The 25,659-nt window shown below is 37.4% G+C and overlaps 4 protein-coding genes and 2 pseudogenes across 5 annotated transcripts; 4 read left to right on the forward strand and 2 right to left on the reverse strand.

Annotated features, from left to right (window-relative positions):
• The first annotated feature begins 551 nt into the window (after positions 1-551).
• On the forward strand, positions 552-1,090 carry LOC143619543 (cytochrome P450 71A1 pseudogene; annotated as a pseudogene).
• Positions 1,091-2,680: 1,590 nt separating this feature from the next.
• On the reverse strand, positions 2,681-6,499 carry LOC143619544 (6,7,8-trihydroxycoumarin synthase-like). Its single transcript, XM_077091440.1, has 5 exons — positions 5,581-6,499; positions 5,515-5,534; positions 5,042-5,199; positions 3,619-4,081; positions 2,681-3,292 (listed from the first exon to the last, which is right to left on the reverse strand). Exons 1-5 carry the CDS (start codon positions 6,497-6,499, stop codon positions 2,681-2,683), a joined length of 2,172 nt encoding a protein of 723 aa, XP_076947555.1.
• Positions 6,500-7,547: 1,048 nt separating this feature from the next.
• Positions 7,548-8,051, forward strand: LOC143619708 (17.5 kDa class I heat shock protein-like). The gene has a single exon (XM_077091577.1). It carries the CDS (start codon positions 7,577-7,579, stop codon positions 8,033-8,035), a length of 459 nt encoding a protein of 152 aa, XP_076947692.1. The 5' UTR covers positions 7,548-7,576; the 3' UTR covers positions 8,036-8,051.
• A 433-nt stretch (positions 8,052-8,484) lies between these two features.
• On the reverse strand, positions 8,485-9,924 carry LOC143619709 (histone H3.3). The gene is made up of 4 exons (XM_077091578.1): positions 9,846-9,924; positions 9,683-9,759; positions 8,766-8,856; positions 8,485-8,686 (listed from the first exon to the last, which is right to left on the reverse strand). Exons 1-4 carry the CDS (start codon positions 9,915-9,917, stop codon positions 8,516-8,518), a joined length of 411 nt encoding a protein of 136 aa, XP_076947693.1. The 5' UTR covers positions 9,918-9,924; the 3' UTR covers positions 8,485-8,515.
• A 962-nt stretch (positions 9,925-10,886) lies between these two features.
• LOC143619710 (lysine-specific histone demethylase 1 homolog 3-like) lies at positions 10,887-17,352 on the forward strand (annotated as a pseudogene). Its single transcript, XR_013151225.1, has 9 exons — positions 10,887-10,942; positions 11,018-11,919; positions 11,994-12,135; positions 12,219-14,200; positions 14,269-14,361; positions 14,601-15,037; positions 16,217-16,888; positions 16,951-17,025; positions 17,101-17,352. The product of XR_013151225.1 is annotated as a lysine-specific histone demethylase 1 homolog 3-like (transcript).
• A 2,833-nt stretch (positions 17,353-20,185) lies between these two features.
• On the forward strand, positions 20,186-21,922 carry LOC143619639 (V-type proton ATPase 16 kDa proteolipid subunit-like). The gene is made up of 3 exons (XM_077091523.1): positions 20,186-20,376; positions 20,887-21,172; positions 21,768-21,922. The coding sequence occupies exons 1-3, from the start codon at positions 20,295-20,297 to the stop codon at positions 21,898-21,900; spliced, it is 501 nt and encodes a 166-aa protein (XP_076947638.1). The 5' UTR covers positions 20,186-20,294; the 3' UTR covers positions 21,901-21,922.
• Positions 21,923-25,659: the final 3,737 nt, after the last annotated feature.

Here is a 25,659-nt window from a genome sequence, read left to right on the forward strand (position 1 = left end):
CTTTATAATTTTTAGCCTAAAGTCCAAAATCATGTCTTCACTTCAAATTATTTTCTAAAATAACATGCATTACACGTAAAATAATTTGTCAACAACACGTGTTGAGCGAGTAACCACGGTTTAGTATAATATTAATAATAGTAATGAGAAATAAACAATTCCTTGCGTAGGTAAAATTGCATCGATTAATATAAACAAGTATATGTGTCTTTTCGATCATGCCAATAGATTTCAGACATGCCTACTCGGACGAATTCACAACCAATAACAATGTAAAATTAAAGTGTCATTTCCCCTCGAACCAAACTGTGTCGATTTACTCCGGCGGCATATGATCAAACTATGAGGATGAGGATGAGATACCAACCAACCATAAAAGCAGTAAACACATAATTCATATAGCAAACAATAGTTAATCGAGTAATATCACAACAACACAAATAAGGGAATTGTGTTTGAGTACAAAATTGTAAATAATAATAGTTTAATACGCATAATGCCCTCAAAAATAGAGAAAAAATGGATGTGATTACTTTAGGCTGATCAAAGAGATGAGGGAAGACACCAACATACATGTATGTGAAATAGATGAGGATGATCTTTCGAAACTCTTTTATCTGAAGGCTGTGATCAAAGAGACCTTGAGACTATACCCTCCAGCTCCTCTCCTCGTACCTCGAGAAACGAGGGAAGACACCAACATACATGGTTACCAAATCAAGAAAAATACCTTAGTTTACGTCAACGCATGGGCTATTGGGAGGGACCCTAAATCTTGGGACAACCCGGAAGAGTTCTTGCCTGAACGGTTCTTGGGTGGCTGTGATATTGATTTCAAAGGGAACAATTTTGAGTTGATTCCTTTCGGTGCTGGTCGAAGAATATGTCCTGGAATGTCAATTGGAGTTGTCATGGTGGAGCTTTTACTTGCTAATCTTCTTAACTTGTTTAATTGGGAGCTTTCGGATGGGATGAGGAAAGAAGATATAGACTTTGAGGTTATGCCTGGAATAACTATGCACAAGAAAAATGAACTTTGCCTTTTAGCTTGTGTGTACATTTAAGAGATTATTTCTTATTCAGATTTATAATATTTATTAGTTGACAAATATATTAAATATGGTTTAGTAACTGGTTGAGTAAAGTGCTATTTTTGTTATTGTAGTTTGGCAAATAATGCTAATTTAGTCCAAAAAATTTATTTTTTGCATTTGGATCCTCTACGTTTTTCAATTCTTGCCAATTACATCCAAATCACTAACCTCATTAAATTTAATCGTTAAGTCATGGGTAAACATGTCTTTTCACTATTTCTTTATTATATGAGTAAAGTGCCAAAATCGTCCCTAAGGTTTAGTCATATTTGCGAATTTCGTCCAAAAATATTTTTTTTCACAAGTAGACCCTCGATTTTTCCCAACCGTTGCCAATTTCGTCCAAATTGTTAATTCGGTCTAAATTCAACGTTAACTTATGGGTGTTACTGTCCTTTTACATGTTTGTTTACATTATTGTTATTATGTGTTTGTTTGATGACATATATTAGGGATGAGCTCGGTAACGTATCGGTACCGGTCCCGAAAATCGCAAATGTTTGGTACCAGTACCGAAATGTTCGGTTCGGTACCGTACCGGTACCGATATTTGAGGTAAAATTCGGGAAATACCGGTACCGTACCGGTCCCAAAAACTCAAAACCTCGATACTGATTGGTACCGAATCGGTACCGAGGTTTCGAGTTTTCGGGACCGGTACAGTACCGGTACCGGTACGTATTTCCTGAATTTTACCTTAAATACTGGTACCGGTACCGGTTCAGGAAATACGTACCGGTACCGTACCGAATATTTCGGTACCTGTACCGGTACAAAAAATTTGCGATTTTTGGGATCGGGATTTTCGGTACCGGTACAGTACCGAGCTCATCCCTACCGGTACCGATTTTGTTCATCCCTAACATATATAACATTTCACGATTCCTATGTTTGAATCAAATATATTATCCGTTTGTTTATCTTCTTTATTTTTAGTCATATAAGCGTTTAGCTCAGCGTAATAATAATAACAATGTAAACAAATACATAAGAGGACAGTAACACCCCTGAGTTAACGTTGAATTTAGACCGAGTTAACAATTTTGACGAAATTGACAACGGTTGGGAAAAATCGAGGGTCTACTTGCGAAAAAAATATTTTTGGACGAAATTCGTAAATATGACCAAACCTTAGGGACGATTTTGGCACTTTACTCATATAATAAAGAAATAGTGAAAAGACATGTCTACCCCCTGACTTAACGATTAAATTTAACGAGGTTAGTGATTTGGATGTAATTGGCAAGAATTGGGAAACGTGGAGGGTTCATATGCAAAAAATAAACTTTTTGGACTAAATTCGTATTATTTGCCAAACCATTAGGACGAAAATGGCCCTTTACTCTAACTGGTTTGAATGTTTTAAAGCTTTAATGTAACAAGGGTGAACCTCTACACATATGTAATGGTGGATTGGTGGTATATTACTTAAAATAAACGTATTGCGGTTATGGTATACCGTATACCATATTTTTGTATGAATTTAGGTTCAACTTTTATGTTACAGAAGAAAAAAAAAAGAGGGATCGAATCAATAATCTTTTAAAGTTAATGTTAATTGTATACGCACCATAATTAATAATCTTTTAAGAGCACACATGAGCTAAAAGGCAAAGTTCATTTCTCTTGTGCATGGTAATCCCAGACATTGCATCAAAGTCTATATCTTCTTTTGTCGTGCCATCCGGCAATCCCCAATCAAACCAGTAAAGAAGATTAGCAAGTAAAAGTTCGACTATGACAACTCCGACTGACATTCCAGGACAGATTCTTCTGCCGGCACCAAAAGGAATCAACTCAAAATCATTCCCTTTGAAGTCAATATCACAGCCACCCAAAAATCGTTCTGGATTGAACTCTTCCGGGTTGTCCCAAGATTTAGGGTCCCTCCCAATAGCCCACGCATTGATGTACACTAGAGATTTTTGCTTGATTTTGTAACCATGTATAATGGTGTCTTCCCTCGTTTCTCGTGGCACGAGAAGAGGAGCTGGAGGGTATAGTCTCAAGGTCTCTTTGATCACAGCCTTTAGATAGGAGAGTTTGGAAAGACCATCCTCATCTATTTCACCGTTATTCCCGATAACATTTCTTACTTCTTGTTGCGCTTTCCGCATTACATTAGGGTTCTTTATTAATGATGTCATTGCCCAAACCACAGTTGCTGCACTAGTATCTGTCCCCGCTACAAGTACATCCTTTTGAAGTGAAACATATAAACAATTAGACAATGGAACAAAGTATTGAGTGAAAGAAATCAAGAATGATCTTCTGATGTATGTAAAATTAATAATAATAAATATCAATTGGTATATACTTCAACTACAAAGTAATTCCACCAAAGGTTATGATCATTTTCATTATAGAAAAATAATGCCCAATTGGTGTTCGAAATAATATATAACTAAGATTGAAGTAGTGGATTAGAATAGATTATATTGTTGATAAAATTTTTTAAAAAAAACAAGAATTTTTTTTCGAGCTAAAAACCTTGTGCATGAATAAACTAGCATATTCTCATTACCATGAGCATGGCTTTTATGTGGTCGTGAGTGAGATTGAAGAGTTTGTTTTTCACAAGTTGTAGTAGAATATTAATAGCATCATCCTCGTCCTCCTCAAAAGACTTTTGTTTTTGAGTATTGAGTCTTTCATCAATGAGCTGTTGGTAAAAGGAATCAAGATCTCGGAAGCATTTCTCGAGCCGGTTTGTCTTGCCCATCAACCGGTCAACCAAACCGACAAAAGGCAGACCTGGCCAAATGTCCGAGACATAAAGATCAACCAAATGCGCCTGAAGTTTATTAAGTAGTCCAAGAACCTTGTTTCTTTCATTTCCATCTTGGTACTTCTTGCCAAAACTTACTCTCATCATTATGTTACTCGTCACATTCTTCATCATTTCACTCAAGTTTACCTTTTCACACGAAAGAGCCAGGTCATGTATCAGTTTCATGGCACTTGAGACCTCATCTTCTCTAACATACCTTGAAAATTGAAATGGAAAACAAAACGATACTGATCAATACTAACTGAAATCTAGATTCTTTATAGAGATTACAATGAAAAGAATAACGATAAGTTAATCATCTAAAGATAATGGTAAAAAGCTAATGATTATTTAGATATCTAAACTAGAGATAAAATAACGACTACAAACTAGGGATGAGATCGGTACCGTACCCGAATCTGAAAGTATCCGTACCAACAATCAATTATCTATAATATCAAAACCGTAATACCATAACCAAAACCGTAATAACACATCCAAAGTGACTGGAACTAGTGTTTGATTGGAACTGTTGGTTTATAATCTACTGGAACTAGGGAAGACCGGAAGATATAAGACAATGAAGTTTTGAAAAGCCTGCTTGAAACCTTAAACCGGCTGATGATAAAAAGCAAAGGTACGTCAAGTCATGTGGGTTGGAAGGCCAATAAAAGCCCTGGCATATTCTAAATGGGTACTGGGTACCCGTAATACCTATACCAGTACTTGAAAGTACCCATACCTAAAATCAGTAAATCTGTGTACCCGTAACCGTGCTGAATTGACGGGTATGGTACCGGTAATGAACGATACGGGTACGAGTATTCGGGGAAAAAATCTCATCCCTACAACAAACCTTAAAAAACCTTTAAAAGCTTGAAAATCACGATCGTTGATAACTTAATACCACCAAAGTGTGACCGAAGTATTTCCGACGACTAATTGCCGGTAATTGCCCACGCGGACAATGGTTTGAAAAGTGTTGTAATCTTATCAAAAATTCAATCCTTAATTACCGATAGATTACTGACGACAGATACTCCGTCGGCATTGGGTTCCCACCAAATTTGATTTCAATAGCGATTAATAGTGTAACAAGCAAACTAAGAAATAAATTATAAATCAAAATATCAAATAATTATATATATTAACCACATGCATATAAGTTCCCACATACCTAATAGATTGTATTCTTTTAGGACTGAACAAATGAATGGTAAAAATCTTTCTCATCTCTCTCCAGTACTCATTGTATGGAGAAAACGTTATGTCTAGGCCATTATAAGATAACTTCCGTTGGCTAGTAAATAATGGCCTACCGCAAAAGGGGCCCCCCTCCCCAATTATAAATAAATAAATAAATAAATAAATAATAAAAATTCACCCCCTCCATCCTCTAAGAAACAAACCGAGCATTGTATTCTTTTAGTGATAGAAGTAAGAAAAAACTCTTGTTTTAACCCACTCCTGGATTCAGTTGTATTACCTCAAATTTCTATTTATACAGTCCTCGTTTTTAATTACTTGGCGATGTATTAAACCAGTTATATAGTTAAGTGTAGTTAGCATACTTTAAAATTCAAAACTCAACAGATATTCATGTAACTTGAAAAAAGGAATGCATTTTATTCATCCACAAAAACAACATACAAGAAACCAAATACAGATCACTACAAGATCAGATACAAAACAATCACATTATTCAAATGCAGAAACTCTCTTTATCCCTCATCCTCCTCCTACAAGGAACACGCGCTCTCTTCTTTCTTAGTTTCTCAGCCTTCTCCAGCTGCTCCACTCTCCTGCTCAAATCGTTAATTATCCGCGTCTGCATCTCATTCCTCTCAGATATCTGTTTCATCAGTCTCATCATCTGCTCATTATCATCCATCAAACTCCCCAAAATCTCTCTATTCTCCTTCCCATAACTCTGCTTGTGCACATCATCAAATTCACTCGAATTCACAGCCGGACCGGTTTCCATACATTCCACTTCACCAATCACACCCGCAGCCTCTACACGATCAACGGCTTCCAAATGATTAACAATCTCATCAACAGAATTAGTAGCTTTTGTGATGACTTGATCTGATGTACTTGTACACACATTGTCAATATCAGTTTCTTCAGGTGAATGTGAATCTAGGGTTTGGTGATCAGGCTTAGCAATTGCAATTGAGTCCACCTTCTCCTGTAACGCAATTGCTTTCTTGGTAACAGCTTTCCTCAAATCCCTAACTCCGGAATCAACACCGCGAATGGAGTCCAGTTTAAAAAGCAGTGCCATCAGTGTTTCATTCACTCTCAACCGTTCCCTGGCATCTCCACGAATTAAATTAACAACTTCGATATTATTAATCCGTCTTTCGATTTCGGTAACCTCGTGTCTGATTGAATCGATCTTCTTCACGCTCTTCCTCACCGCAAATCCTCTAAACACTTTCTGGATCTTAATCGCAGCTGAATCCTTCAACATCGATATTGTCGTTGGTGGCTGATCGGATGAAACGAAGTGGACCGGTACGGAAATGACTTTCGGTGACGGTTTTTGTTGCGTTCGCTGAACTGGAACGGATCGGGAAGAGTGTGACGGTTGTTGGGACGAATAGTTTCTGAAAAATGGACCGTTCATCATCGTTTACCTTGAAATGATAGATTTGTAATTGTAAATAAATTTTCGATGTTATGAATTGATTTGGGGGTTTGATGTTTATTTATACGAGAAGTTAGTTATGCAAGGAAGGAAGAGTATGTGTGTTCTACAATATTCTGGATGTTGTTTTGATATTTTCGCAGCGGCCATTTTATCCGGACGGGTGTAGAATCTTCCATATATTAGTTCCATACCTCACCATTTTACAACAATGGGCATCCAATATTAGATTTTTGCCACTCAATTAAACCTCAATAATTCGCTACTCGCTAGTATAAAATCTTTAAAAAAATAATTCTTAAAGGTTGATTGTGAAAAGATTGTTTTAAAAAAAGAAAAAAAAAAGGAGTGTAAGAAAATAATTTTTGTACAGTGTTTAAGAAAATATTAATTTGCTGTGGAGCTACTTACCCGTGTTCAGCGGGTCATGCATAGTAATGTTATGATTCCAAAATCAGCAAATATAGTTTTTAAAAGATTGAGTTTTGCGATTCAAAAATGAGTAGCGGCGCAGCTTGTTACCCGCTTGCCTTCTGTTTCAATGTAATCTGAACACTTTTGAAAGTTGATTTAAATCCTAATCATTCAAGTTGTAATAATCAAATAATTAGATCGAGTACTTTGTGAATTAAAAAAAAATAACAATATAAAATGTTTTTAAAATATTACAAATTAAAAAAAAAAAAAAACTTTTTCTCAAAATAACCCAAAAATGTAATTATAAAAATAAAAATATAAAACGTAAATTATTCTTTTTGATTAGCAAATGAACAACCGAGAAGGTTTGAGTATAAACCCGGGTATGGTATACCGTATATCAAATATCAACAAAAAGAAAACAATTTCCCGCATGCTCGAGAAGCTTCTGTCGTTTGTATGAGTCTATGGAATATGATTAATCTTTAAGAGCCATCCTGAAGGTTCTTGAAGATGCTCCAACCAAATATATAAATCCTAAACCTGCTCATACCAAAAACAAAACAGAACAGCAGCACAACTCATCGAGTCAATCAAGCTAGCTAATCTAATCAAGTCCTTCACACACATTTGAATTTGAATATGTCCATCATTCCAAGCCTCTTCGGTGGCAGGCGAAGCAGCGTCTTCGACCCCTTTTCACTCGACGCCTGGGATCCCTTCAGAGACCTTCAGGTTCCATCTTTCTCCAACGAAACCTCGGCTTTGGCGAACACCCGTGTGGATTGGAAAGAAACACCAGAAGCACATGTGTTCAAGGCTGATCTTCCCGGAATCAAGAAAGAAGAGGTGAAAGTGGAGGTTGAAGACGGAAACATCTTGCAAATCAGCGGCCAGAGAAACATCGAGAAGGAAGACAAGAACGATACATGGCACCGTGTGGAACGCAGCAGCGGGAGCTTCACAAGAAGGTTCAGGCTGCCGGAGAATGCCAAACTGGAGGAGGTGAAGGCTGCAATGGAAAACGGTGTGCTCACGATTACTGTGCCCAAGGCGGAAGTGAAGAAGCCTGATGTTAAGTCTATTGAAATCTCTGGTTAGAAATGTTTCATGATGTGTATTGAGTATGTATGATTCCCATGTGTGTGTGCTATCATTATCATATATGCATAAGTAGTGTTGTTTCTGTAAACAATACAATACAGATGAATAAAGTGTTTTCTTTCTAGATCTTTGTGTGTATGAAATATACATTAATCCATAGGATAAAGATTTTTACTCCTCCCACCAATTTTACCATCTGCAAGTTTGCAGTTAAAGTGTACTAGAGCAGATGCTTAAAAAAGCTCACCTTGAGCATTACTGAATCAATCATATCATTAATTAATCACCAATTTCATTACGAATTTCAAACTATATAAAGTCTTAGGATGTTATAACAGATAATCATCTATCAAGTTTGATACCATAAACATCACATCACATAATCTAGAAAACAAGTTCAGCATGTAAAGAATACATACCACTGCAACTGCAACAAAAAAAAAACAAATCAAACTAGAACTTTAGTCGGAAAGGGATCTAAGCACGCTCGCCACGAATACGCCTGGCCAACTGGATGTCTTTGGGCATGATGGTGACCCTCTTGGCATGGATGGCACACAAGTTAGTGTCTTCAAACAGACCCACAAGGTAAGCTTCAGCAGCCTCTTGAAGGGCCAACACAGCATGGCTCTGAAACCTCAGGTCAGTCTGTAAATACATGAAACGAGTTTAGAATGGGGATTATACAGGTATGTTTTAAAACACAGAATGAACGAGAAGCACAAACCTTGAAATCCTGAGCGATTTCACGAACAAGCCTCTGGAAAGGCAACTTGCGGATGAGAAGCTCTGTGCTTTTTTGGTACTTACGGATCTCACTGTATCGAAATTAAAGTAATTATTAGTAATCACCAAAGAATTATCAATAACCATAATAGGTATTGATTTTTATTAATCCCAACTAACTTCTTTTGGTCGTTGTCGGTCCCAACTAACAAATTGGCTGCTGACGGTCCCAATTTTTAACGCATTTGTTCCCAACGGTTGGCAACTAACGAAATCCTAAAACCATTAGTTACAGGTCGCCGGAAAAACATTTTTGTCGGAAAAGTAACATTTTTTTCCAAAAAACACCACCCGAGCACCGCCACCACCACCAACCAACCACCACCACTTGAGCACCAACAACCGATTCCGACGATGGTTCTAGGGTTCTGGCGACCTTAATAATTGGGGCTTTTACTAGAAAAATGTTCCTAAAGGCCCGATACAAAGTTACAAAGATGTTTGGAACAAAAATGTTGAGTTTTCTGGAAAAAAAATTGTTAGTTTTCCGGCGACCTGCAACTAATGCCGTTAGGAGGATTTTGTTAGCATCCAACATTGGGAACAAATTATAGTTGGGACTGTCCGCAACCAATTCGTTAGTTGGGACCACAGTCGGTGATAGTTGGGATTAATAATACCAAAACAAAAAATCATATAGAAAGCTCAAAATCAGGAGTTTAAAGACAGTTTAGAGGATCTCACTGTATGGAAATTAAAGTTGAAATCAATAATTATCTATCTCATGTTCTTACAAATAACCATACGGAAAGATCAAATACTGATATATTATACAGGATGAGATCGAATTGTAAATTAAAAAAAGACAAACTGAAATCACTTATTATTCTAGGGTTTCAAGACAGTCTGAAGGCATACCGGAGAGCAACGGTACCAGGACGGTAACGATGGGGCTTCTTCACTCCTCCGGTTGTCGGAGCTGATTTCCTGGCAGCCTGACAAAATTACAAATTGTTATTATTAATATATTATGTGTATGGTATGTCTACAGATTTAAATCTGCTGAACCACAATCGCATACCTTAGTAGCGAGTTGTTTACGGGGAGCTTTTCCGCCGGTGGATTTACGAGCAGTCTGCTTTGTACGAGCCATTGATCGAACAGGGTTGTAGCTAACAATGGATGGTTGTGAAGAAACTAGGGTTTCGAATTGGGGGTGGGTTATATAAAAGGGGAAACGTGGGCCTCAAGTTTTTAACGGTCTTTATATTTTGAAATGGTCAATCATCTTGCTACTTTGCTCTCATTGGTGGGTTTCTTATACGTGGGCAAATATGATTGGCTTTCATAACTTCACACGGATTAGGATCTCAAAGAGGTAAACAAATCAAAATGTTTAACCTGTATGTCATATGCAGCATCCTTATCGTTACTCCAAGAAACCGTTTTGTTTATCTTAACGAGCTTATACACTGAGCTCGAACTTGACTCATAAAAGCCTCGTTCTTTAAATAATTTATTTAATATTTTAAGAAAAATTGCATTGCAAGTTTAGATCTAACTTAATGAGTGGGCTACTTAAAGTTTCATTGCTCACATAAGAGTGGCGTGAGTAGGACTAGTTAAACCAAAACACATTGCCAAATCTTACCAACAAATAATATATGGCTTTTTATTAGAGTACATGGCTTTCCTGAAAATGTAAATAATCTTGAAACATCTCTTAAACAATCATGTTTAATCTTAGAAATCTTCTGTCATTCACAATTAAAAATTAAAATTTATTAATGCCTCTATTAATGTAGATTAGAAGTGCGATTTTACTAATGCAATTACAAGTGCAATGAGATGTGTATAGGATATTAAACACTCGAATGAAGATAGGGATGAAATCGCAAATTGGAGGTGAAATTGGAGAAGAAAAGGTCTGTTGAAAGCGAATTAGCGTGTGATTCGGATGACGATGACGATGATGATGAGCCGATTGGATCGTTGTTGAAGGCTAAAAGTAGGAGGAACCCTAAAAAGGTTAAGGTGGAAAGTGGTATGGATGATACATTGGCTGCTATTCGGAAGAAATTGAAGGATCCGAAGAAGGAATCTAGACTTTGTGTTGCGGAAGGGGTGGATTTAGATACCGATGTGTAGGGCATGGATTTGAATGCGGAGTTGAGTACGGTAGTGAAAGAACTGATTGTTAAGAAAGAGAAGGGATCCAAAAGCAAGTCGACAAAGGAGAAGAGTTCGGGTGAGAATGTGACGCAAAATGATCATGACCTGTGTTTGGATGATCATCTAGAAGGTTCCTTATCGAATTTTCTGCTTCAGAAATCTAAGAAAGTGTCAAAAGTTAAGCAAGTTAAAACAATAAAAGCTTGTAATGATGGAGTTGATCAGAAGCCGAATGATCATGTCACAGTTGAGTCTGCAGAAGATGAAAGATTAATGGAAAACTCTAGTAAAGATTCTATTCAAAATGATGTTTTTAAGGATGATTCAAAACATCCATCATTTGTGATAACAAAAATGACCCATGATGTTTCTGAAATTGAGGTTCATGAAGAAATGATGGACCAGAAAGTTTCACCAAGCTTGTTTGTTCACAGCGAGACGATGGACCAGGGCTCAAACCCGTTTCAAAACGGTTCACAAAAGGAGAATGCATCAACATCAGGTGGTGATAGTCAAAACCATGAAATCGTTTCAGTTGCTTCACAAAAGGAGAACGCATCAACATCAGACAGTAGGTTATCTCCAGTGTCATTAACCGAATGAAATAAACTTGCAGATGAAAATGAAGCGTCTGCAAGTGAAACCGAAACAAAGTCGAATAAAAAATCAACCAGCAAGCGGGTCGTGAGACAAGCTAAACGACATAGGCATGATGACATGGCATACGAGGGCGATGCTGACTGGGAAACATTAATTTATGAGCAAAATTTTCTTGTAAACCATCAAGATGGAGATAAGGGCCAGTCAGTTAAGTCAAAGGGAAAACTAGATTTCTTGCAAACCGTTGCAGTGGAGTCAGAAAGTGCAGTGGTGGCTGCTGTTTCAGTTGGACTGAAAGCTCGGTCTGCGGGGCCCGTTGAGAAGATGAAGTTTAAGGAGTTATTGAAACGCAAAGTCGGCTTACAAGAATATATAGAGTGCAGGTTCGTCTATAAATTTAAATTCTTTTGCAGTTCATTTTTTTTGAATAGGTTTTAATAATTTTGTTTTGTTTCAGGAATCATATTCTACATCTTTGGAATAAGGATGTAACGCGCATATTACCTTTGTCAGAATGTGGAATATCTGATACTAATGTTGTGGATGAACATCCACAGGCTACTTTGATTAGGGATATCTACTCGTTTCTTGATCAATATGTGAGTTTTGTAAATTACTTTACTTGCTTATAAACTTGAATCAAGTTTTAATTTTTACATAAGTTTCTGTTTTTATTCAACAGAGTTACATAAACTTTGGATTTGCTTCTAAAAAGGAGATATCAGAAGGTGATGCAAAGCCCAATTTTAGATTTTCGGGAGATGACAATGATGGAATTTCCTTTATTCTTGGTAGAACGAAAAGTTATGATAATTTGACAGATGAAATTGATACAGTTACAGAGAAAGTTAAGGACACTGACATGTCAGATTCACATTCACCATGTGAATGTTTAGAAAATAACAGTCATAGTGGAAAATTGCCAAATCATCCTTATAAATAGATAATTCGGTTGATCAAAACGAGCCGACTGTGTGTATGCTGTGTGATGAATCAGAACCAAGAAAGAGAATCGTAGTAATTGGAGCGGGTCCAGCTGGATTAACCGCGGCCCGACACTTGAACCATCAGGGTTTCCATGTGACAGTGTTAGAGGCCCGTGAAAGAATCGGGGGTCGGGTTTTTACGGACCGTTCGTCTCTTTCAGTGCCGGTAGATCTTGGGGCTAGTATCATCACGGGTGTTGAGGCTGATGTCACGTCTCAAAGACGGCCTGACCCGTCTTCGTTAATCTGTGCACAACTGGGCCTTGAGTTGACAATTTTGGACAGTGACTGTCCGCTTTACGATACTGTAACGGGCCGAAGAGTTCCTCCCGATTTGGATGAAGCTTTGGAGGCTGAATACAATAGTTTGTTAGATGACATGCAGTTGGTTGTAGCCCAAAAGGGTGACTGTGCAATGCAGATGTCACTCGAAGAGGGACTAGAATACGGGCTTAATATTCGGCGGGCCAGTCCCACTAAAATGGATCCCGAGAAGGAGATATTGAGCCCACTTGAAAGAAGAGTTATGGATTGGCATCTTGCTCATTTGGAATATGGTTGTGCTGCTTCACTTCAACAGGTGTCACTTCCTTACTGGAATCAAGATGATGTTTATGGTGGATTTGGTGGGGCCCACTGTATGATCAAAGGCGGTTATAGTGCTATTGTTGATTCACTTAAAGATGGATTACATACCCACCTCAATCATATGGTTACTAACATTTGCTATCAACAAGAAGACGAGTCGCGAACAGAAGTCAAAGTTTTGACCAACAACAGGAAAGTTTTCATGGGAGATGCGGTTTTGGTCACGGTTCCGCTTGGGTGTTTAAAAGCCGAGACCATAAAGTTTACCCCATCATTACCCGAATGGAAAAACTCTTCCATTAAAAGCCTCGGTTTCGGTGTTCTCAACAAAGTTGTTTTGGAATTCCCGGAAGTATTTTGGGATGAGTCGGTTGATTACTTTGGAGCTACAGCCGAAGAAACCAATCACCGTGGGTGGTGTTTTATGTTTTGGAACGTTAAGAAAACCGTTAATGCACCTGTTCTAATAGCATTATTGGTTGGTAAAGCAGCAATCGATGGTCAAGGTTTAACCCCATCTGATCACGTAACCCACGCGTTAGCGGTCCTTCGGAAGCTTTTCGGTGATGGGGCAGTACGCGACCCAGTGGCATCGGTGGCGACGGATTGGGGACGGGACCCATTCAGCTATGGGGCGTACTCATACGTTGCGGTCGGGGCATCTGGTGAGGATTATGACACGTTGGGCCGACCCGTTAACAACTGTTTGTTCTTTGCGGGTGAAGCCACGTGTAAAGAGCATCCTGACACTGTTGGTGGGGCAATGATGAGCGGGTTACGTGAAGCGGTTCGTATAGCTGATATATTAACGACCGGAAATGATTTTACAGCCGAAGTAGAAGCAATCGCTGCTGCAAAGAGACATTCTGATACTGAACGGAGTGAAGTTCGGGATATTATTAAACAACTTGATGCAACCGACCTCACAAACGTTCATAAAAACTCTTTGTTACAGAATATGTTTTTGAATGCAAAGAGTCGAGCCGGTCGGTTGCATCTTGCTAAAGAGCTACTGAATCTTCCTTCTGATTTTCTTAAATCTTTTGCTGGAACGAAAGACGGGCTTGCAATTCTCAATTCATGGATACTTGTAAGCCCCAAATTTGAAAATGAAACTATGTTAATGATGCTATAACTTATTATACCATTTTGTTACAGGATTCAATGGGTAAAATGGGACCCAACTGTTGCGCCAGTGTGTTCGTCTTCTCGTGCTTGTATCTACTGATCTACTTGCAGTTCGTCTTTCAGGTATATTTTATTATTAATTTATGAGCAAGTTACGCTTTTTGTTCTATAGTTATATCGAAAATTGCACATTTTGTTATTAATCACAATAATCATCCTTTACGTTTAGGGTTTGTCACGGATATAATCTTTTCAACTAACTGATGTTAAAATTTAAAGTTAACTTTTATAAGATGACTTTTTCCCCTAATAAAAGAAAGTTGTAGTTTTGCCATCAAATTATGACACCATTATGAATGTAGGTATTGGGAAAATGGTTAAAGAGAAGGTTTGTGTGCATACGAGTCGGGATATACGTGCAATAGCAAGCCAGCTTGTAAGTGTATGGGTTGAGATATTTAGAAAAGAGAAGGCGACTAATGGCGGGTTGAAATTATTAAGGCAATCGAGTGGTACAGATGCTTCCAAAAGTAAATCAAATTTGGCTTCCGGGAAACCACCACTTCGTGCGCATCATGCTTCATCTGATAATAATCGAGGTGTGAAGGGTGTTTCTGCAAATCTGCATAATCAGAAAGGTGTTACAAAGGCTGAACATAAATCGTCTAGCTCTCAAGGTTCAGCAGGAAAACAGAATTGTAAAGAGGAAGATTATAAAGATGTACCATTGTCAGAAGAGGAACAAGCTGCTTTTGATGCTGCAGAAGCTGCCCGTGCTGCTGCTCTTGCAGCTGCTGAGGTATGTTTTCCATGAAACCGAAATAACCGGGCCCATTACTGAAATAACCGACTAGTAACTGACATAACTGAACTAAACCCAAAACTGATGGTTTGGTTCTATGTTTATTCAAAAACCGAACTTTTAGCTCGGTTTCTGTTTTGCACGAATATGAGAAAACCAAACCATAAAAACCTAACTGAACCCAACCCAAAACTAACTGTTTCGTTTTATGTTTACAAAAACCGAATTTTGGATTTGGGTTCGGTTTCCAATAACTAATTTTTTGGTTTTTTATTTTCTCAAAAATCGAATTTCAGGTTCGTTTTTGATTTTGCATGTACCGGAAAACAGTGGTGAAGCTTGGGCTTAGTCACAACGGTGACGTCACAGACCCAATATCATGGGTGTGGCCGTGCTCATTACCTTTAAAAATTTTTGGACAAAATCGTGAATATTTACCATGCGAAACGAAAAAACGGTAGTGACTGCGGTCACCCCCGGTCCCTCTTACACTTCGCCTCTTATACTTCGCCCCTGCTGAAAAACCAAGTCATAAAAACCAAACCAAACCCTTCAAAACCAAAAGACCGACTTTTGTTATTGAATTTATTGATTATAACTTTTATGAAAAAAAATAATAAATGGTCTAGCCCAAAACATTTAGGCTCAAATATGTAATAGTCAATTAATTTTTAATTAACAAAATAATTTAGGCCCAAAGTTTCAGGGCCAAATTTTTTATTTTGAAACTGAACCCGAAAAAAATGAAAGAACCAACTTTTTTTATTGAATTTATGCATTATAACTTTTCGTCTTAAATATTGAGTATTTGTAGAAATTAATAAATGGCGGATCCCAAAAATTTTAGGCCAAATGTGTAGTAATTAATTAATCATTAATCAACAAAAAAATTTAGGTTTACAGTTTCAGACCCAAATTCATTACTTTGGGCTAGTTTTTTTCCTTTATGCCCAAATAGCGTTACTGAAAAAACGAACCCGTTGTGAAAATCGAAAACCAAAGCTGAACGTTTTAAAAATACCCAAAAACCGAGTTTTCAGTTTTTGGTTTGGTTTAAGCCTAAAACGACCTGTAAAGGCCATTAGTTTTCTTTTTATTTTTTATATTTTTTTATCTTTTTTCAAATAAAAACGAAGACTAAACGATGAAACCGTCAATTTGTTTATAAACATACAGGCATATGCATCATCTGGTGCCAAATGCAGCATGCCTTTGCAGCTTCCAAAAATACCATCTTTTCACAAATTTGCGAGACGGGAGCAGTGCGCCCAAATGGACGAAACCGAGTTCCATAAGAAGCGGGCAGGCGGTGTTACAGGGCGGAAAGATTGCATATCTGAAATCGATTCTAGAAACTGCAGAGTACGGGACTGGTCAGTTGACTTTCCCGCTACTGGAGTCAACATTGAGACCTCCGAAACATCAGTCGAAAATGCAGGCCTGGTTGGATACAAAGAGCACTTGGGTGAAACCATGGGTTTTGACCACAACATATTCACAAAAGCATGGGTTGATAGTGCAGGTCCTGATGGGATAAAAGACCATAATGCCATTGACAGATGGCAATCACAAGCTGCAGCTGCTGATTCTGATTATTATTATCATCATCATAGAAGTATGCATGCAGTCAGTGATGAGCATTCAAACAGGCATGAAAGATTGGCCAATGACAGCTCAACTTCTCATGTTACTGTGAACCGGGAGTTGGTTAGTAACCAGCCACGCGGTTTGGACAAAATTAAACAGTCGGTTGTTGATTATGTGGCATCGCTTCTTATGCCTCTTTATAAAGCGAGAAAAGTTGATAAAGAAGGTTACAAGTCGATAATGAAGAAAACCGCCACCAAGGTTAGTCATATCATGTAAATACAATATTATTTATTATCAGGTGGGTAATTTGGTAATTTCAGATCATGGAGCAAACTACTGATTCAGAGAAAAGGATGGCTGTAAATGAGTTTCTTGATTTAAAATGCAAAAACAAGGTGCGCATTTGGATTTTTTTACTTTATATAAATTATTTCTATATTTCTATCTCATATATCAATTTGTTTGTGCAGATAAGAGCATTTGTGGACAAATTAATTGAGAGGCATATGGCTATGAAGACAGATGTGAAATCTGGATGTTCTTGAAGATAATTGCTTCTAAAGATTTAAGAAACTAAAAATAGAAATAAAACTAGGTGAAGATGACCACAAGAGACCAATTATGGAAGTCTTCCTTTGACTTTTGGTATGGGTTTTTTACAATTGGTAATTGTAATTTAGTTAGGAAGTGAAAACCCATTTCTGTCCCTTTTAATCTGTACAGGCTGGTTGACCTTGTGGCAACAAAGATTATACAAGAGTTCTTACAACATAAAGTCTCATTTCATTTCTTTATTTTTCCTATTTTCTTTTGACTTTGCGGGTTTGCGAAAAGGACGGGACTTGAGACCTTTTTGGGTGTTCGTGAAGCTTTTCAGAGCATTGTTTGTGTTGGTGATGAAATCATTAGAAATGGGGTACTGGTGTTTCGGATGTTTGAGGTTATGCTTTGATATGCTTACTTGCTTTGTTTAATGAGTTTTGCCAAGAGAAACATGAGACATGGAAGCCGTTTGGAACTCTGTGATCCGCGCATCCTTTTGGTTTATTGGTTTAAGTAGAGGTGTACATTCGAAACCAGTTTGGGATCTGGAACTGGTTTCTCAACCCATCTGATTTGGGCCACAACAGTTTTGACTATCTTTGACTTGATTCGATTTGGTTTGGTCCCTATAGATTTAAGGTTTCCAATAGGGTATGCATGAGTAGGGTTTGGATTCAAAGCGAATCAAAATGCACATATATATTTTTTTGGTTAATGAAGTTGATGTGAATCAATGACGATGATAATATTCAATTGGGCTAGTTACGCTTTTACGTAACGGCCGGGTATAAGTTTGACAAGAATATTGTTGGGGAGAAAAAGGACAAAACTGTCTCTCACGTAAAGGACACACTGATGGGTTTAACGACCAGACTTAATGGGATTAGTGAATTTAGGTTTAATTGCAAGTGAATGAAACAATAGGGATGAAATCGCAAATTTGAAACTATTGGACTAAATCCGTAGATTTGGACAAACAACAGAGATGAAAACCGTGGTTTACTCTAATGATAATAATAATAATTTTAAATATAAATAAACGAAGTATTTAAAAGTTCTTTGGTTGCTCCCCACATCCTTTCAAGCCATTTTACTTTATTTGTAAATGGAGGCTTCTCATGCATTTGACCCGAATTCACGGGTATGAGTCTCATCAAATCCAGATAGCCCTTAAACGGGTTATAACATCTCATTAAATTAAAAATTAATCTCACATTATATTTGATATTACAATCCTATATAATAGGAATATACTACTTGTTAATCTCACGGGTCTCACCAAACCCATATAGCTTTTAAACGGGCTATAATATCTTATTTATTTGTGAAACTCTTTCGTCATCAAAGTATATTTTTTACCTCCTTACAATAAATAAAACTAAAATTCAAAAAAATATATAAATATTATAAACAAAAAATGTAAAACAATCTGCGTAATACGAGGAATAAAAAGCTAGTGATATATATTTAATTTAGCAAATATAATTTGCTGTAGTTAATAGTTTAAAATTATATAAAAATTAGAATGGTAAAGCATTCATTTAAAAATAACAAATTGGGCTTTTTGTTGTTAACAAACTAACAACTAATTAGGGAAATGACACTTGACGGTATTATCATATTAGGTGGGGTGTGAGACATTTATGAGGCTGTTCGTTATATTGTCATCCTAATTTTGTTGGTGGATAAACATATAGTGTACAGCTTATTAAAAAGTGATGGTCGGTATGAACAGCAACCACCTCTTTTTTTTTAAACATACAAGATAAACCAAAAGAAACACCAAGCGGCTCGTGTTGGAAAATTATAAAAAAAAATGAATGGAAATTAATTTATTATGTTATTAATACTATAACTCTTCATATGTTAAAACTCTTGAGTAGAGTTTTCTTTATGACACTTAATGGATTTTATTAGAGAATTAAGTCTCTAATTAAGTGAAGTTCTTCACTCACTCTTGACTCTTGTATAATATAGTATGTTGTGTGTCTCATTTAAAAGTGCTAGAAAAATGAGAAGACAGGAACTTCAAGGAGAAAATACATGCATGCATAAAGAGTTATGGTGAAGAAGAAAGCTTTAAAGACCCATATGTTGAGAATATATAGAGATGAGTTTCTCCATTCGATTGCTCTACCGTTTAATTCTTTTTATTTTTCCCACAAGTCCTAACACTACACTCTAACTAATGTAACCTCGGGCGTGTGGACATCTCCGGTAGTACAAACTGCTTCGGCTGTTGTACCCTGGGAGACAAACGCGTTGTCTTATGTAGATGCGCGAAATCTGTTTTAAGGAAAGCGTGTTGAACACGTGCCTCAGCCTAACCATCAACATTAGTTTGTTCGTTTTTGTAGTAAAGGATCATACAAGAAGATACGCATCAAGCTCTCATTGAAGACTACACAAAAGATCGTTCGAGAATACGCGATTCAAGGAGCTTAGTCGATGACCAATATGATGAAGACACAAGACGAAGCTATTACATGAAGTACCTGATGAAGGCGTATTATCTTAACTACTTTGAATATAAAAAAAAAATACTTTATATTATATTCATTTTATTCGTTTTTGTAAACAATATTGTACTACTATGTTTCCCATTACTAACGAGAGTATCGTTAGCTTTTATTTTATTTTAATAAAAAGTGGCCCATGTCCTATAGCTCGGTCTGATGGTTAATGCAGGTGCTTTCTAGCTTGGTTACGCTAGTTTAATTCACACATACACCTCTTTTGGGTTTTTCTAAACTCCATTCCTTTATTTGTTGCACATCAGTTTCTATAGCGAATGCCTTGCCTTAACAATATCATAACGAACTAAATCGATACGGATCCCGCGTCCACACCGCAGCCCAGAAGCCTAATACCACTAGTTACGTGTATATATATGATGATCCGGTATATTTTAATTCGAAAAACAACCACAAGTTTAGGGAGTAAAGTTAAAAAAACAAATAGTATAGGGGAGTATTCGAATAATAAATAAGCCGATAAGCGAAATCCACGTCCCGTATAAATCGTATAAAGACTACCATTTCTCCTCTGTTGTGAGGTTTGGAAAACATAATTAATCCTCAGATCCGATCAAGTTTTGTTTTGTGCAGATCTACAATCAATCATGTCTTCTTCAACATTCTCCGGCGATGAGACTGCTCCCTTCTTTGGCTTTCTCGGTGCCGCTGCCGCCTTAGTTTTCTCCTGTAAGCTAAATCATATTCATATCTTAAATTCATATATTAATCCATCTAACATCCAGATCGATTTAGTTATTCGAGTTTTATAAATAGATCTTTCAACGTAGATATTAGGCGTTTCAAATCAAATTAATTATATATGTTTTTTTTTATTTTAGGTTAGAATCTAAATTGAAAACTTAATAGAGGAGTAACACTTTCTTAAAGGCCTTTTGGATCCTATGCTGATTATCGGTCCCTTGATAATCAGTTTGTTAATGTTTTCCAAGTTGTTAGTGTTTTGCATGTTGCAAAAGGCTAGTTTGTTAATGGTAAAAAGAGTATACTGAATTATTAGTGTTAAATTGCTATATATATTAATTTTACATGATATTAAAATTACCGATATCCGATATTTTTCCGCATTAACTGCTTACTTTGGATCTAGCAGTATCAAGGTGCTGCATAAGTGTGTGTGAGTTGTCGTTTTAAAAAAATAAACAAATTGATGGTAGTTGATTATTATATTTTATGTAGGCATGGGGGCGGCATACGGGACCGCGAAGAGTGGTGTTGGAGTGGCGTCAATGGGAGTGATGAGGCCGGAACTAGTGATGAAGTCGATTGTGCCCGTGGTTATGGCTGGAGTGTTAGGTATTTACGGATTGATTATAGCTGTGATTATCAGTACGGGTATTAATCCCAAGGCGAAATCTTATTATCTCTTTGATGGATACGCGCATCTTTCTTCCGGTCTTGCTTGTGGCCTTGCTGGTCTTTCTGCTGGTATGGCTATTGGAATTGTTGGTGATGCTGGTGTTAGGTAAATTTGTTTGTTCCTTATTTCTCTAGTCTAGATCTGCATATAAGTATATCATTGTTATCAATTAAGTAGATGCCAATTTCTTTTTTAGTGTAATATAATGGGGAACTAGGGATGTAACGAGCCGAGCTGCTCGTCATCTACTCGAGATAGGCTCGTTAGCTTGAAAGGAGTTGAGCTTAAACTAGTTCGAGCCCCAGCTTGTCATATCGAGCTCGAGCTAGCTCGCAAGCCTAAATGAACTTTTTATTAATAGTTTTTATTTAATATATGTATATAATAACTATTATTATGTATAAACACATGATTGAAATAGTTAAATAATATATATTAATAAAAATGTGTAAATAAAATATTTAAATAATTAATAAATAACAAACAAGTCGAGCTCAAGCTTGACAAACTACTCATGAGCCAAGCTCGAGCTATAGAAATATAGCGTTAAACTAACCAAACTCAGGCTCTTTTAAATTAAAATGAGCCGAGCTTGTTCTACAAATTTGACCCAATAAAGTTTGTGGCCAGCAGGAACTGATTTGATGAATGAAGTGTTTTATCTGACATGTATTGATGAAGCTTCTATTTTGTGTTACAGAGCCAATGCACAACAACCAAAGCTATTTGTTGGGATGATCTTGATTCTTATTTTTGCTGAAGCTCTGGCTCTTTATGGTCTAATTGTTGGCATCATTCTTTCTTCTCGGGCTGGTCAGTCTCGAGCTGACTAGAAGGTGGCCGTTATGATGGATTACTCTCAGTGATGGTGGTTGAGCTGCAGGCATGATCAATTCTTTGGTTGTGATATCTTGGCATATGGCTATGCTCTTCTAGTAGGTTTCAGACCAAACTCTAGCTCTTCTCTATAATAAGATTCACCTCCTTTTTGTTATATACTGGATAAATATTGCACATTTGTCACACATTTGTTGGTTAACTATTTATTTTGTGGTCAAGAGTTCTGTTTTAGTCAGATGGCAAGCAAACCAGAAACCTGAAAGATTCAATAAGGGTAGGGAATATGGGATTGATATTTGAGTATAGGATTAGTTTAAAAAATTTCATGGGTATGGGACTAGGTCATACTAGGCCCAATTACCTGATACACAAGTACTCGATTACCCAAATCCTACCCGTAAACATTTTAAAGGTTTTTTTTTAATTAATATTTTTTGTCTTTGGTAATAGAATAATCTACTAAGTTGCTGATATTTAGCTTTTATATTTCTAATTTTTTTATGTTATAAAAGTTATAAAAAATAGTTAGAAATGTATTTTGGAATATGAACGGGTAATTTACAAAGTAGCGGACGTAACCCATACCCGGATATTTGATGGGTATTGGGCTGGGTCTGAGACACGGTTTAATAATCGGCTATGGGAGTATGGGACTGGGATTGTGATACCATTTCCCAAACCTGTTCCATTGCCATCCATAATGTGACATGGCTTGAACCCTTTATGCATCAACAGTTTAAGAGAAAACCAGCATTTATCTACATGTAGTCTTGTTGGAAGTTGGAACAAATTTATGCATATAGTCATGAGATATGTAAAGTTGTGGTAATATGCCTACATTTATGTGTCCTAACCTCAAGTATTTCAATTTTCAATTGAATAATAATAATAATAATAATAATAATAATAATAATATATTCATGAGTCTGCGTGTATAACACAATAAATAACATTAGTCGAGAAAAATTGTGTAAAAGTAGTTATTTTTGTGATATGATATATATACCTATAGGCTATAGTCATATAAGTAACTAATTACGATAGTCCAAATTACTGAAGTTAATATATTAACATGAATAATGGTTTGATGAGGTAAACTGTACATTTGTACAACAATCTACTTACACCAACAAAATATTCTATGCTTTAAGGTGTGACATTTGCCATTGACTTCATGAATACATGCTTGGACAAGTTCAAAGGGTTAATATTTATAATTTATCCATGAATGATTTTATTCGTGAAACTAAAGTATGTTGGTTATTTGATTACATAACCTTTTGTTAAATAAAAGTCTAATTCTTTTTAAACATAAAAGATTTAAAGGCAGTAGGAATTGAGCATACGACCCTAAAGTGACATACTTGACATATTTTGATTTTTAACCTTTTAGGGTTCAAATATATTGGAGTCAATTATTTATATGTCTAACGACGGAGGTCAACTCTGGCTCACACATAGCCCAAAAGCCGGTCACAAATGTGTGAGCCAGAAAGACGGTCTCCCATTTGGAAGACAAAACTTCCGGGTTATGCATGTTTAGATGAAGGTCACAAAACCACCAACCCAATATAATAAATATACTTACATGTAGTCAGTGGCGGATCCAGGAATTTTTTTTAGGTGGTTCCCTCTTAATTTATAAGGTGGTTCCTACGCGTCTTCTATATATCCGTACACTATTATTTCGAAACTCGGGTGGTTCCGGGGAACCACCCGTTTGTATGCTGGATCCGCCAATGCATGTAGTGTTTTAAAAACCGGTACGTACCAGCCGGTTGAACCTGTTATACCGGATTTTCGTAAGGTCGTCGATATTTAGAGTTCGGTATTTTCGGGTGGTTTGGTAGAACATCGTACCGCCGGTTTTTTTGAACATACCGGTTTAAACCGGCAAACCGGTTTTAAATCCAAAAGATTTTTGATATTTTTTCCGACCCAAATTTTCTAAAAATGACTTTTAACATAGCGGATAAAGTTGAAACGAGTAAACACGATAAACGACGATTAGTTATTCAACCAATTTTGTATCATGCAAATCCATGTTTGTTTATTTACATCTTTTGTAATCGACTAATTTTGTATACAAAGTATATAAACTTTTTATCTAACTTGACCATTGTTCATGTGCAATATTTATTTCAAGTGTCATGTTTATTAATGTTTTTTGGTTATTTTTTGAGTTGAAAGTGCATTTATATGGAATTACAAAGTAAATTGTTTAACCCGGTTGAACCTCCTGGTACATTCCGGTTCAACCGGTTGTACCATTGTTAAACCAAATTTGGTATGGGTAAAATACCATTTTTAAAACATTGCTTAGGGGGTGTTTGTTTTTTCTTCAAACATCTTCAAGGGAGTTAATGTCTGCAGGCGCGCAGACATTACCCTTGAAGACTGTTTGTTTTTTTTCTTAAAACAGATCTGAAGTTATCTTCTTTCATCTTAAAAGAAAAGCAAGGAAATCTTGCTTAAAACATCTTCACAAAAAAACCCTACTCTTCTCCCTTTGCAGCCACCCTCTCATCCACTGCTCCTACCACCGTCCGCCAACACCACCACCCACCGTACGCCGCCACCACCACCCCCGTACCCCGCCGCCACCGTCCACCGCCATCCACCGCCACCACCACCACCACCGTCCACCACCCACCATCCATCACCACCACCGTCCACCACCCACCATCCATCACCACCACCGTCCGCCACCACCACCACCATCCATCACCGCCACCACCACCATCCATCACCCACCACCACCACCATCCATCACCGCCACCACCACCACCATCCATCACCGCCACCACCACCGTCCACCACCCACCATCCATCACCACCACCGTCCACCACCCACCATCCATCACCACCACCGTCCGCCACCACCACCACCATCCATCACCACCACCGTCCACCACCCACCATCCATCACCACCACCACCATCCATCACCGCCACCACCACCATCCATCACCCACCACCACCACCATCCATCACCACCACCGTCCACCACCAACCAAAACCATCCATCACCACCACCCATTGTCCACCACCACCATCCACCGCCACTACCCACCGTCCGCCGCCACTACCACCATCCACCACCACCACCTTCCACCACCCACCAAAACCAAATCGGCATGGCAAGCAAAGACTAAAAACTAGATGTAACTTGAATAAATGACTTCTATCTTGTGAGATAAGTTTGACAGTTATGCAGACAGTATCAGCTTATAAAAACAAACAGTCTTATATTTTCAGCTTGCAGATCTTCAGACCACATCTTCAGTTGCAGACATGAAAACAGATGAAATCAGCTTGCAGACAGTTTATGTCTGCAAAAACAAACAGCACCTTACATGATAGCACGAGGAACAATGCCGGCCCATGCTCAGCTACATGGATCATTTATGGCAGCTACATGGATCATAAATGCGGCAAGACCCCCACAATGTACACAACACAAGCATTCAGTTCTCACTTTAAACACTCCAACTACACTATACTCAATTTGACGTACGTTTTTGTTACTTTTTTAAGCAAAAATTATTGTTTGCGTCCCTGTGATTTTAAGACAGAGGCACAATAAGTCCCCAAAAATTTTTTTGAACTGGTTGAGTCCCTGTGGTTTCAGAAACGAACCATTTGAGTCACTGCCGTTACTTAACTAACTTTCATTTTACTGAAACCACAGGGACTCAAATTGTTCGTTTCTGAAACCATAGGGACTCAAATTGTTCTTTTCTGAAACCACGG

This window comes from Bidens hawaiensis, unplaced genomic scaffold (genome assembly GCF_021521415.1).
Source record: "Bidens hawaiensis isolate Kalapana, Puna unplaced genomic scaffold, B.hawaiensis_p1.1 tig00002477_1, whole genome shotgun sequence".
NCBI lineage: Eukaryota > Viridiplantae > Streptophyta > Magnoliopsida > Asterales > Asteraceae > Bidens > Bidens hawaiensis.